General features: G+C 33.9%; 2 protein-coding genes across 2 annotated transcripts; both read left to right on the top strand.

Moving 5' to 3' along the window:
* On the top strand, positions 1–3670 carry LOC113230202 (pancreatic triacylglycerol lipase-like). The gene is made up of 7 exons (XM_026464012.1): positions 1–71; positions 1129–1180; positions 1327–1475; positions 1788–1879; positions 2106–2256; positions 2529–2841; positions 3509–3670. Exons 1-7 carry the CDS (start codon positions 23–25, stop codon positions 3564–3566), a joined length of 864 nt encoding a protein of 287 aa, XP_026319797.1. The 5' UTR covers positions 1–22; the 3' UTR covers positions 3567–3670.
* A 1975-nt stretch (positions 3671–5645) lies between these two features.
* Positions 5646–10800, top strand: LOC113230236 (pancreatic lipase-related protein 2-like). Its single transcript, XM_026464073.1, has 5 exons — positions 5646–5866; positions 6962–7133; positions 8117–8523; positions 9803–10145; positions 10434–10800. The coding sequence occupies exons 1-5, from the start codon at positions 5830–5832 to the stop codon at positions 10654–10656; spliced, it is 1182 nt and encodes a 393-aa protein (XP_026319858.1). The 5' UTR covers positions 5646–5829; the 3' UTR covers positions 10657–10800.
* The last annotated feature ends 3182 nt before the right edge of the window (positions 10801–13982 follow it).

Below are 13982 nucleotides of genomic sequence, written 5' to 3'. Positions count from 1 at the left end.
AAGTTTAGTTATTGCCGAAAACATGTACGTGCTAGCCAAATGTATCCTGTTGGTGTACGCTGCCGTTGCAGGTATGATTCTTCTTATCTGTAATAGACACGAAGACAATTAGTAATTTATTGGATTTCGTTGAAAATATTTTCAATCCTAGTACTGATTTGCTTTGAACTTTGTGACCCTGACGTACAAAATAAAAATACAATTTATTCATACAAAAATAAATTTCGTCGTTCGTCTCATCACTTGATATTATAAAAAAAAATAGGTATTTGTTATGCGAGGCTACAAAGTTGTTACTTGACGCGAGTGCTTGTATTGAAACCTGAGCAAGACAGGAAGCTAAGATTATACTTTATTTATATTATTAACAAAAATTATTAAGCGAGGGTTTCAAGGCACGAGACGCAAAACAACTTTGCTGTCGAGCGAAACACGCAACTTTTCACCTCACTATAGCGAGGAAAATGGTGGATGAAAGAAAACAGTTAAACTATAAAATATCAGTTTTTTTAAGCAAAAGAGAATGTTCACACAAAGAAAACACTCAACATATTACTCTTATATTTACAGGATTATTAGGAAATGTTATTTAAAAATTATCGCCGTCAACGGAAAATATCTATTGATAAAATTAGTACCTTTTAATACTCGTTTATTTTAAGGATTATATTTGTCAAGCACTCTAATATTACGCATGTATTTATAAAATTACTTAAAGGTCATGTAAACACGAGTATATCACGAATTACCTACACGATATTGTTTTATTTTAGTGTTAACGAAATGAAAAGAAATTTAAAAATTAATGATGTTGTAATGTAGGATTTCTTTTGTACTCGTGTGGTTTGTAATCGTAAAATGTAATTCGTAAATTGCGGTTACGAATTATGATTATATGTATATGATAAAATGCTAATGATAATTCAAGATACAAAAGAGACAACCTCGTTTGGACGCTGTTTCAGAAATTGCTGAAGCTTTACACGACCAATCGGTTGGTCATTCTTCAGTACCTAGAACTTCAGTATAATCATCCAAGCAAAGAGTCGAGTTCTGCGTAGTAAATTTTATTTGTTTCCCATCCCATATAATATATAATCTAAATATTCATTTCTATATGCTTTGCAGCGTCTGGCTTCGAGTTAGGACCTCAAGATGTGGTATTTCACTTATTCACTAGGTTTGTATATGTTTTCTACATTTTTAACTACAGTTTTAGAACAGATATTAGAAATTTAGTAACTGGTTTAAACGCATTGCGGAAAACCTGTCTTTTATAACATCAACGTAAAATTTAATTCCAAATACTACGTTGATTGATTACAGGCAAAATCCAAATCAAAGTGAGCCACTGCTACCCACTGTGAATTCAATTTCTTTGGCCAACTTCCTCAGTCTGGATAAGTGCACAGTCTTCACCATTCACGGTCACAATGACTCTGCAGGTGGCAACTTTAATGCTTTCGCAATTCGTGGTGGGTTATTTCGTATGTTTTATTCATCGTTTACTATCTATCTCAAAGTAGCAGCGCCTAATTGTGTTCTTATATAAAAAACACATAAAACTTGAAATCTATTCCTCAAGACCAATCAATCTAACGTGTGAATATTAAGAGTACTTCCTTATTACCGCCAACTTTATAGATGGTACAGCAATATAAATGTCACTGCTTCATCAAGTGATAATTGTAATTTAAACTGCACATGATTTCAAAAGACTCAGTGGGTAAAGCCCGTGCTTCTAGTTTGGAAGACAAAAGACTATTTCGCGATGTTATTTATTACAGCTCACCTACTATCTCAAGACGTGAACATATTAGCAGTTGACTGGTCCCCTGGTGCTAGTATGTACACCCAAGGCCTCGTGAATGCTCGTCAGGTAATTTATGTTTTGAATATATATACTTGTTTATTCCAATATGATTTTTGAAGGAATATCAAGAAAAGTCTCATAACACTTTTGGATGCATTAGATTTACCTTAAAGAGAATACGTTTTATTTAATAATTATTCTTCAAAATGAATGACTTGTTGGTTTCTTTCAGTAATTGCTATAGAATTTCAACAATATAAGTATGACTTTGATTTCCATGTATTGTCTTCAGGTTGGACAAGTGATAGCCAGTTTCATAACGATTCTATTGGACACTTTCCGTTACGACCCTGAATGCATTAGAATAGTCGGTGTTGGTCTCGGTGGACACATTGCTGGAATTGCAGCCAGATCAGTTGCGGTTGATATTCCTCAAATCATTGGTACGGGTCGCTCTAATTTTTCCTTTCATAGCTACTATATTAGACTAATGGTAGCACAGAAAAATAAAGTATCCAGGCATACTGATTTTTAATGATTTTTAGGCTTATGCCTAGCAGATACGCCATGCTTCGTTTATATGTTTTAGGTTCTAAACATGATAAGATGTGTATGATAATCTCAGTACTTATTAGGTGACCATTTAAATACCAAACGAAACCTAGTGATGATAAAATATAGATAATTAATTTTAGTACATCAATTTTATTTGCAGCTATCGATCCTGCTTTCCATGGCTGGACACATAACCCTGACATCCTGGCACCTACCGATGCTAAAGTCGTTGAGGTTCTTCATGCAACCGCTGGTTCTTTCGGTTACGACTACCCTCTTGGCGATCTTGATTTCTATCCAAACGGCGGATCTCAGCAGAGTGGGTGCGCCTTCTATGCTGAATCTCTTGAAGCTGAAGTTAACGATGGTAATAAATTTGTTGGAACTGCCTGTGAGACCTATGAAGAGGCCATCGAGTTACAATGCTTCGGTGACAGAAACGCAACCTTTGGTGGAACTGACGTTAAGACCACGTAAGTTTTTCTCACATAAAGTGTGAAGACATTGTAACTATTTTTTATACCTCTAGACAAAATAAGTGCGCATTTGACTTCTAAGTCACCTAATGGAAAGTGACGATGGAGGATATAGGTGTGTCTATATAATTCCTATTCTCTTTTGAATTGAAAAGGTTCCAATCCTAGCGTTCGGGGAATAAGTCTGGAGACAGGGAATTCCACTCCAAAGGCGAACGCCATATAGATGTGGAAGCGTAACGCTTTGCTCGAATCTTAGCTTAAAATATCCACAACATAGAATTGGAACACCGGGCTACTTCCAATCCGCCGATGATGGAAAGGGGGTGGCGGAATTAGTTCATGCAATTCCGTCGCAACTAAGACTGGTTTTAATGTTTTAGTTATGTGGAGAAGGGCAATGATAAAAAAATTCTAACCATAAATATACAGTGTGAAATACGACCAATTTAAGAAAACGTGAACGCGTGTGTTGCTTCTTTGAATTAGCACAAAAGCATCCGACGAGGAGCGTGTAAGAAATAATTGACGTTATTTTGAAAAATATGTATATACAAACACAATTTTAACAAAATAAGACCCGCAGGTCTTTGATCAAAAGATTTGCGGATTGATTATGTTTTTTTTCCGCTTTTGAATATACATGTTGTATTTTTTGTTTCAGTGAATCCGGAATTTACATTTTCCTTACAAACTTGGTACCACCTTTCGCTAGAGGCTAACTACAATATTTAATACAACGATGTGAGACTACTAACCAAATATAAACATACTTAAATACCTCTTTTTGGAAGATATTTAATTGGAGTTCATAAAAATTTATAAATTTTGTTTGTGTTTCTCCGATTCCGTCATCAGTAAAATCACTCTGGTTCATATGATCATTATAATAACGTGATAACCCTACGCTCCGTGTGACGTACAGGCATTGACGAGCCGAACAGGCGGCAGTTAGAATACTTGTCTTATTTATACTATGGCTAAACACTATCAGATGTGATCATTAACTGATCTTATTTACAAGCACGTCGTGCACATTGTAAACACAAGTAGTATAAATCCCCAAAGAGTACTTTCAAAAACTATATATAAACTATAAAACATAAACTATATAACATGGCGATATTGTAAAAAACTAATGAAGCTGACATTATTGCTTTGTTTTTGTACAGAACTAGCTGTACCCGGTATGCGTACAAGTCGCGTCATTTGGAGATTAGGGTTATCACGTACTATTATTTAAAAGAATTAATATATATTCGTCACAATTTTCTCGTACTATATTGAAACAACCTTTATCATTTCTTACATATTGAAATTTTTTATACTTTATCATTTATACTTTTATATTTGAGTAAGATCATGAAATAAAAATAAAATACGAGTTTGTACGAACGATACATTTGTAAATAAACACATAATTTGTCACAGAAAAATATCTGAAAAATGTTAAATACCGAGCGGACATTGCAACTCTATAATGGATGGCTCGTGTGGCATTATCCGCATGTGCGCATAATCCGGCGTTATACAACTCGAGTGCACCGCGAGATAATGCGAATGTGTGCGTCTGTACACGGCCCGTGGCGGGCGTGCATACATATAAGCCACACTGCTACGATTGTAGGGAGTCCCACTAATAATTATACTATGAGTTACCAGTAAAAGCTAGCCGTGTATAGCAATAGAGTTTAATACTTTAGAAACTTGAGGGTGTAGACACAACACAATTTCCTATTCTGTACACCCGTTTTATCGCAATCAGGTGAATAACAATTGAACGAACAAGACACAAATATACAAACATTTTTATAAACATAAATATAGATATATACATAATGTGAGGAAGGTTCGAGTTAAAACAGACACAACCTATTCATTAATTCCGTCGACCTTGATGGTAAGCGACACGCCTGTCCATAACAGTTGCAGTGCCACTCCCGATGGTTAAATCGCAAAAATCTGAGGGGCACTGCCACTGCGCCTGTCACCCCGAGATATAAGTTGACAAGTCCCATGTGGCTGTAATTTCACCAGCACCCTTACCCTTCAAAACCGGAACATACCTAGTAATGCTATATAATATATAATATTACTGCTTGGCGGCAGAAATAGGTAAGGTGGCAGTACTTCCCTGGACGAACTCTTTCACAAGGAGCTCTACTGCTACTAAATAGATACATAGTATATCATAGTATATCAGCTATGAGCATGCCAGCTGAACTTCTTGATAATATACATTTTAAGACTCATGGTCGTTCATTAAATAATTATCACAAATATTGGAATTGAGACGAACTTCGGGGAGTGAATAGTCCATAACAAGTCATAGTCGTTTACGTTTTGACACTTCATTCCAATTTAGTGTGTACAAAAGAAATTGCTTTAGCTCAAAAAGGTTTTGAAGTAAAATAATATCTAATTTTAAGAGATATGAATGAAGATCCAGCGAGTCCGTTCGTTATGTATGCACCCAACTCTCGTTTTTTTTCGAAACTAATCTTAAAAAAATGTACTGACAGACAAAATGTACGCAAAAATGCTTACACTAAAATAATAAAATGTTGAAAAGGTATGTAAGATTAGTCGCTATGAAAATAATATGAAATATTCCCTGCTGCCGAGCAGTGCTCAATTTGGCAGTTAATAAACAAAAAAACAGCATCTGTTTTTCTTTCTATAATTAAATAATTTAGTCATGGCAATTTGATTAAAATTCCAATGTACTAACTCCGACAAAATAAATTATAAGTATTCGAAAAATTTCATTAATAATACAAGTTTCCATTAACGTCAGCTTGTATAATTGATGATTCTTTTTGTGCCAATAGTTTTTTTAATGAGCTATAAAATGGACGAAAACTATATTCAACAAATTATTTAAAGTTTCAGTAATAGTGTGTTATATTTTATTATTTTTAGTTGTGTTTTGATTTTCAAAACTCAATATTATACAAATAATTTCACTATTCTACGTTATCAGATATGAAGGTGTTAGTATGTTTGCAAACTATTATTACACGTAAGTTTAACTACAGTTTACTTTGGTTAATACATTAGGATTGTTTGGAAGCTAAAGCAGAAGCACTCTGTAAATTTCTACGTTACCTATGTATGTAGCAGTCAAGTAATATACTGTCTCTCCACAATTTTTTTCTGGAATTAAATGAGACAGATTCTTCTTAGGCTGCCACCAGATGGTCTGCACGTCTGCAGTCGTGATCAACTGCACGTCATAGTGGAGACTTGAACTGCGTGCAGTTAAGTATTCAACTGCAAGCGTCGGCTGCTGTCGATGTAAACGACAGTCTGAGAATCAAAATTAGTCAATCAAATATATCATTTTTTTGTTTGAAACAACTTTATGTTTAGTAGTAACGGCAAATGGTAATGGTTACTTGAGGGATTAATAAATTTAATGGTAAAACTAAAACACGATTGGTGGAAATTTTCTCTATGAATTTATATGATTTGCACAATTCTTAAAAAAATATTGTAATGGTACCTTTATTTACATTTTTAATCGCAAATTCCACCGCTGTTTATGATCGGTGATTACAGACGTGAATTAATTAACAAATTAAATTAAGGATGTCAATAGCGATATGTTTAATTCCTTAATAAAATGTAAAATCTGCATCTGAAACTATAAATATTGTGAATACAGTGATAAAGTACAAGAAACATTTTCCATTCCAACATCAACACATACACCGAGCTTTTGACTAGGAGCACGGCGATAACTGCTTGAAATCAGTGTCGACAGCATGCAGTTGAAACCGACTGTGTTACATATAGACTTCGCGCATGCAGTTCGTCTAGTAGCAGCCTTAGAGATTTTTAGTGTCTTCTGTCATCCCCTTGTATGCAAAATATTAAAAGTGTGTAATAAATTAAGCTATGTACAATTATTGTGTTTTTGTTTTCATTTATTATTAAAATGAAAGTGAGTAAGCTATTCCTAAGCAAGAATGCTTCATTCTCGGCAACATCCTCGCTTACTATCGGGTGACATTAAGGCCAACAAACATGCCTACATTCTGCAAAAAATAAGTTAGTAATGTTATCGTTCTTCATACCTTAATGGATTAATTGAAGTAAATATCTTTCGATACAGTATCTTCTGCACACCAGCTTCGCTCTGATTCGTTTCTGATTGATTGCTCTCAGTACCAACCTTTTGAAGTAGTACGCGACAATGGCGGCAAAGGTGCTCTGGTAGAGAACAGACCTTCAAGTAACGCCAGCAGTAATAACGAATCTAAGGTCGACTTTTATCTTTACAATAGGTAAGGTTTAACTTTTAGCTAGCTTTAGCTAAAATATTTGGTATATTTGTGTACGGTACCTAGTAATAATTAAAAATATTTTCTTATGTTTATTTTAAAAAAATAATTATCATTCACAAATTTAATATTAAAGTCCAAGTCAAATAATGTTTATTTCATAGGTAAGCAAATTACGTTGAAATCGTCATACAGATTAAACCCTACTGCTCATTCGTAACGCAGATTCCCCTGAAAATAATGTTCAAAAAACTCTAGGGGTTACTCTTTGAAAATATGCATTTGAATACATTTATCCTTATAATATTTAATTTAAATATCTTAGATCCAGAATACCTGAAAGAGCTAACCAGGTTACTACCACGGATTTTTGTCAACCTTTAATATAAAGTTTTTGTTTCACAATAGTTTTAAACATCGTTTATGGCAAATTTTGAATATCAATCGGAATCTTATTATAGAAGCGTAACATTGACCCTCAAATGAATTTGAGACTTCTTGAACACGATTGTTAAGAACAGCCAGTTTATTTTTATTCCTCGTATTAATGTTATGTCTGTCACTATTTTTTTATAAAAAAAAAATAATACTTTTCTTAACCTAAATAACATTTCGAGTTCTTAGGTTTTCGCGATTGTTACACATAGGAAATGAGACTGTTTTTCCGGATTTAAATCACGTATATTTGTTTTTTCAAACAAACCAACGTTTCAGGCCCTTTACAGGTCCCATGGTCACGGTTGACTCCCATGGTCAAAATTCAAAAAGAAATATACGCGATTTAAATCCGGAAAAATAGTTTCATTTCGTATAAATAACATTTTCATAAATGTACTGTGACTTTAGTGTAAGAATGTTAATGACTTTAATTAAGGCTAAGTTAAATAAGAGAAATTAGGCAGAGTGCAACAATGCTTGCTCTGTACAACTATGCTAATACGTTGGATTTAAAAATAGATTATGAGCATTATTTATTTTTATTTCAGAGAAAACCCTGAGTCACCTCAAGACATAATTCTTCACGACCTAGAAAGTGTCAAAAGAGCTCATTACGATGCAAATCTTCCCCTTACAGTCATAGTACATGGTTGGTTAGGGAGCAGTAGCACTGGATCAGCTAAAACCATCAAAAATAGTTTTTTTCACAACAAAAACAATAGAAACTGGAATGTGTTACTGTTGGATTGGAGTGGTCCATCAAATGACGAAAGTTATACGACTGCTCCTGCAAAAGTACCATACGTTGGTCAAAAGCTTGGTGAATTATTGAATTGGCTTTTGAAAATTACTGGTGGCAAGTGGGAGAAGGTTCATTTGGTTGGTTATGATTTAGGTGCTCACATTGTAGGTCATGCTGGTCGCATGACTGGTGCTAATGTTGGTCGAATAACTGGTGAGTTAACATAGTTTTAAACAAACTTCACGGCCAGGAATAGACCATAATGAATGAACGAATGAAATATTCTTTACTGTACATAAAATTACAGTTAAATACAATAAAGTAACTTAAGTACAATAAGTAGTAAGATTATATGTGACAGGCTGTTTTATTGCTATGTACCAATTTCTTCTAGGCAACCTTAGGATAGAAATTTAGGATATGCAAAAAGGGTGCAATAAAAAATATCGTCATAAGTACACTTCATAATAAGTATTAATAAAAATATATACGTAAATAGAAATATACACACAAATAATATGAATACGTACCAATAAATAGATAATAATAATGTTAAGTACTTGTATACTGTTATAGGAAAAAATATATATATATAAATATAGGAAATAAATGAAAGGATAGTGGAGAGAAAACGAGACTTAGGAGTTGAGGAAGTGATCACACGTTGTTTGAAGGAATCAAGAAAAATCAGTCGCAAAAACGGTAAAAAAATTGGAATAAAAGTTAGATGTATGAGAGGGCATTACTATGAAAGTATCAGAAGAGCGAAAGGCGGCGGCAAAGTGTAGAAAAGTGGAAGGTAAAATAAGATAAGAAGGCGTAATGGGATGGAATGGAATTGAGTAAAGAAGGGAAAGAATATGAAGATCTGTACGCCAGGCATGGGTAGCCATTTAAGTTGTGCGCGAATTTGAGAGACATGGTAAAATTTACGAAGTCCAAAGATGGACTTTACATACATATCCTGGAGCCGTTCCAATTTATTGAGCAGAGTGGCTGACAAATCCAGGTAGCTAACATCTGCATAGTCCAGTATCAGATGTAGAATGCTTTGGGCCAGAGTAATTTTAGTTTCCTGCTAACCTCAGCCACGTGCGGCTTCCAAGTCAGACATTTATCAAAAATTACCCCCAACAATGTAAATCCTAAAGATAAAAATTGACAAATCCAACCCGCATTAAGCGATAATGGTGTACTTAGTGTCCATTAGTATGAAAAATGTTTGTTTGTCTTACAATCTGAAAGAAGCAGCAACAACAGGTAATTAAATATTACGCAATATTTCTGTGCCATGTGAACGAGATTGTGGATGCCACTGATAAAGATAATGCTATTAGGCTGCCAGAACATTAGACGAAGTTGGACAAGTGAAAAAAAAACAACTGTAAAGTTTACAGTGCTGATTTCTGGGGGCAAGAATCAAAACGGCACGCCTTGGGGTTGCCTAGCGTTTTAAATGATTATATAATTTTTAATCTAACTGAAATTACAGGATTGGATCCCATTTCGCCTTGTTTTAAAGAAACGACGAGGTCGTTGAGAAAGACTGACGGAAAATACGTAGAAGTTATTCACACCGACTGTGCTTTTATTCGAAGCCTCGGTATTATATTCCCCATAGGTCATGTTGACTTCTATCCCAATAATTGTAAGCTGCAGCCCGGATGCGAGGATTACATTTGCAGTCATACACGCGCGTACGAACTCTTTGCTGCGAGTGTTGTTTACAACAATTTCAAAGGAATCAAATGTAACAATTTTTGGGAAGCTCTCAAAGCTAAGTGCAATAATACAGACACTTTAGTTATGGGCAATGGTGATTATGATAAGCGTGGGTAAGAATTTATTGCAATTTAAAATTTACTAAAAGTAGAACCTGACGTATAATTCTATACAAACATATTGTAAAAAATTTAAATACTCCTGTGTGAATGAAATGTAAAGTCAAAGTAGTGTTTTCATAATCTTAAGTGGACTTTATTATTATCCTCTTTATTAGTACTTTAGCAATCTTTTTGTCAAATACTTCGGAAAACTTGTCAAGGTTTATACTGGAGCGAGTAAACGCGTATTTTTCTGCAAAAAAATACATGAGTGGGACTCCATTATTATATTGATTTTAGGAATGGCATTTATAGTTTAACTACTGCTGATTGGCGTAATGATCTCGTTGGTGAACAATCTTTTAATGCTAACCGAAGGGTGCTTAGAAAACACAAGAAAGGGAAAAAACAGAAAGACAAAACTAGAGTTCGTCCAAAATCACACAAAAAACCTAAAGTTTCCAAACATGGCAATCGCCTTACGCGACCAGGACTTCTCACGGACATGTCGGGGCATGGATAGGGGCGAATTATTCTATTAAAATAGTTGAATAAGATATAATTCATAAAATGTAGCTATTAAAACTCTGAAAATAACTTATCGAATATAACAAGAGTTTGTTAACAGTGTTGACAAACAAAAAAAAAGTTAAAAAGTGTTGTGTTGTTAAGAGTGTGTCAGATCGAATCAGGGTCTAACAACAGCCATGCCTTTGTTTATATATTGAAGACTCATGTCAAATCGCTTGAAACTGTCGCGAAATAAAAACATAATGCATAAGGAATGCAACAGCAGCTACTAGAAAAAAAACCACGGGAATTACCCGTTTTACTCTTTTAGGTAACTACGACATTTTAAAATAAACATTATATGATAAATGTGAACAAATATCTATTTATAAATAAATAAACACATTCATAAGTTTAAATTTGAATTTTGAATTCAATATTGTAATAGGTATGACATTAAAACCAGATCCGAATTCGATCTGACGAGTTAATGTAATAAAGTTTTCAAAGGAAACTAGTGCTTTTCTTTTTTTTATGATACAAAGTAATGGAACAAACAAGTCGTGGAGAGTTTTAAAATCACAAAGACCTGAAGGGCACTGCTACTGCGCCCGTGACTCTGAGACATGAGTTGACAAGTCCCATGTGCCTGTAATTTCACCAGCCCTTTACTAACCCTTCAAAACCGGAAAACAGGAATGCTCACATTACAGCTTGACAGAAATAAGTAAGGTGGCAGTACTTCCCTGGACACAAAAAGCTCTACTGCTACAACATAAACCAAAACAAGTTTCAAATCAAGAAGACCCTCTATTAACACATAGATTAATCCTATAACAGCAGTGGTTATATTACATACCATACATAACCACAAAAGAAAGTAATGAATCTTCCTTTGTTTAATTTCTTGCCAAAGTCGTAGAATATATTATTATATAGGCCACCTAACCCAACCCTATTTCTTTTCTCATCTATTATCGTAAATTATAAGTCTCTAAAGAAGTAATAACTGTTATTACATTATTTTAGGAAAGGCTTTTATAGTTAAATTATCATTAGGGATTAGGCTTTCGACAACGTTGACGAAGAAGTAATAAAATTATGTAAAAAAGTGAAATTATTATAAAACACTCCTTATAAAACAAAATAACATAATACACAATACTCACCAAAAGGGCCAATATACTAGCATAATTTTAATAGTAATTGGGAAATGAAGGCGATTTGTGATTACCAATGGACTGGCGACGGATCGAACAAACGCAAGAATCGTGAAGTTAAATGCAAATCGGGAACGATTCAAAGTTTAGAAAATAAAAGGTAAGAAAGGGGATGATGAAAAGGTGAGAAAACAATGAAAGAGGTCAACATCGTCACAACTCCATTCTACTCAATTATATCCAAGACTTGTAAGATTGTTACAAATATTTCAAACATCACAAGTGTTTTTCTTTTTGTTATCAAAAACTGTGAGGGTAAAGTAACAACAAGCGGATTTTCATCTCATGTCCTTTATTTATCGCTTCCTTAGTTGCTTCTATGATAAGTGTATTTAAAGCGATTTGTAATAACAGATTGTTATTAAAAATGTAATGTCGCCAACTGTATACGCAATACAATAAATAATGTGTGATAATCTTCACTTTTTACATGGGCCACATTTATCATGACGACAGAATGACGTACGCATGTAATCGTACCATTCTACATTCTTTTGATTGTAGTAAGTGTGGTCAAATCAACCGCTCGATCGATTGATCGACATTTTCTTTTAAGTAAAGTAATTTTTTACGTTCAATTTACTTTTTTTTTTACTAAAAAACACTGATTTTCTACAATGAGAGATAATCTATTTTTATTTATTACTTTGAAGCAAATCAGTAACTACGTATTTAATCATCGTTGTCATCAAAAGGAAATTAATTGAAACAATTAACCAATGTTAGCCACACAAAAATTAGGGAATAAAATATAAATTAGGAAATTAAATTGATTGCCGATAATTAAAGCCTAAGATCGGTCTTACAAACAGGAAATATTACTGATAAAAGCTTTGTATGCATAATGAAATATTTTAACGAGAGTTAGAGTGAAGAACCCCTAAAAAAAACCTTTTTAGGTACACCAATTGACCACAAAAGTAGGTAAAATAAATTGTATTATTTCCCAATAATTAAAATCGATCTTACAACGGCCATTCTCACAATTCGGTTTTCTCAGCATAATTACCGTAGCCATTTTTTTCTCATTGCATAATTTTAAGCTAAACTATTAATGTCTAAATGGCATTAGAATAGACAAAGTAGTTTTCGGATTATTAAGATAGAAATATTTTATGGCAACAGTAATTAGAAATTTTATTTTACATGGTTGCGGTAATTAGAAAGTTCAAACATTTTTAACAAAACATAGAAACAAAAATTGAAAAGAAGAACTAAAGGCATATTAATAACTTTCATTTCGTTTTTCTACTCTTTCTGTAACTAATTTTACCGGAACAAAATATTTTTTGCTAATTCTTTCAAATTTTAAAGGTTTTTGTTACCATTATCTTTAAAAAACTACTCCAAATTTACAAAAAAGAAAACCTTGAAAGGCACTTGTATCGGCAGAAATAAACTAAACGTAGCAAAATATAAAACATAATAATTCACCTGTAAGAAAAAGACAGACAATCGATTAAGCTCGAAACATAGATCGTTGTATAAAAGATTTCGAATCTTCCTCAAAGGGATTCGTATTTGTGGAGTTCCTGGAAGAAGTAGATGACTAGCAAAGTTCGTCCTTAAGAATATTTTTTGTGGTTTTTGTAACAGCACACTGGAACCGCGGTGAATTTATAACTCGCGAATTTACTGGCGATTGGCGGAGATTTCAGGGGATCTCTTATATTGTATTGTGAAGAATAAGCCTCAGAACCTATTGCTTCCAGGGCCACTTCCTCAACTGTTACCATTTTTTCTTGTAGCTTAATACCATGCTTTAAATTTGATTCTGTTTATTTTTCTGACTTATAAGGCGCATTTTTTTTTTTTTTTTTTAATATATAATAGACACACGCTTGGCCACAATCTCACCTGATGTTAAGCGACGATGTGACCGACGATGGGACGCGTTTGCCTAAAAAATGCCTATTCACTCTAGCCTTGAATAGCCCCAAATTGTACTTTTCGGGAAATACATATGCCGGTAGAGCATTCCATTCCTTTGCCGTACGCATCAGAAAGGAGGAGGCAAAGCGCTTAGTGCGAATAGGTGGAATATCAACGACATAAGAATGGAGTGCTCCGGACCTTCTAGTCGACCGAAGGAGGAACGGTGAGGGCGGAACCAAATTGA

This window comes from Hyposmocoma kahamanoa, unplaced genomic scaffold, assembly GCF_003589595.1.
Source record: "Hyposmocoma kahamanoa isolate Upper Pololo Valley unplaced genomic scaffold, ASM358959v1 63, whole genome shotgun sequence".
Classification (NCBI taxonomy): domain Eukaryota; kingdom Metazoa; phylum Arthropoda; class Insecta; order Lepidoptera; family Cosmopterigidae; genus Hyposmocoma; species Hyposmocoma kahamanoa.
Note: the sequence above shows the minus strand (reverse complement) of the source record. Positions and strands in the feature narration are given on the sequence as shown.

What these genes read in the sequence shown, in the direction of transcription:
- LOC113230236 (XM_026464073.1), top strand. Translation starts at nt 5,830, where the DNA reads ATGAAGGTGTTAGTATGTTTGCAAACTATTATTACAC. An exon ending in TTTGCAAACTATTATTACAC is followed by an intron (nt 5,867 to 6,961) that starts GTAAGTTTAACT and finishes CTTTCGATACAG; the next exon opens with TATCTTCTGCACACCAGCTT. An exon ending in TAATGTTGGTCGAATAACTG is followed by an intron (nt 8,524 to 9,802) that starts GTGAGTTAACAT and finishes CTGAAATTACAG; the next exon opens with GATTGGATCCCATTTCGCCT.
- LOC113230202 (XM_026464012.1), top strand. Translation starts at nt 23, where the DNA reads ATGTACGTGCTAGCCAAATGTATCCTGTTGGTGTACGCTGCCGTTGCA. An exon ending in GGTGTACGCTGCCGTTGCAG is followed by an intron (nt 72 to 1,128) that starts GTATGATTCTTC and finishes TATGCTTTGCAG; the next exon opens with CGTCTGGCTTCGAGTTAGGA. An exon ending in TAATGCTTTCGCAATTCGTG is followed by an intron (nt 1,476 to 1,787) that starts GTGGGTTATTTC and finishes TATTTATTACAG; the next exon opens with CTCACCTACTATCTCAAGAC.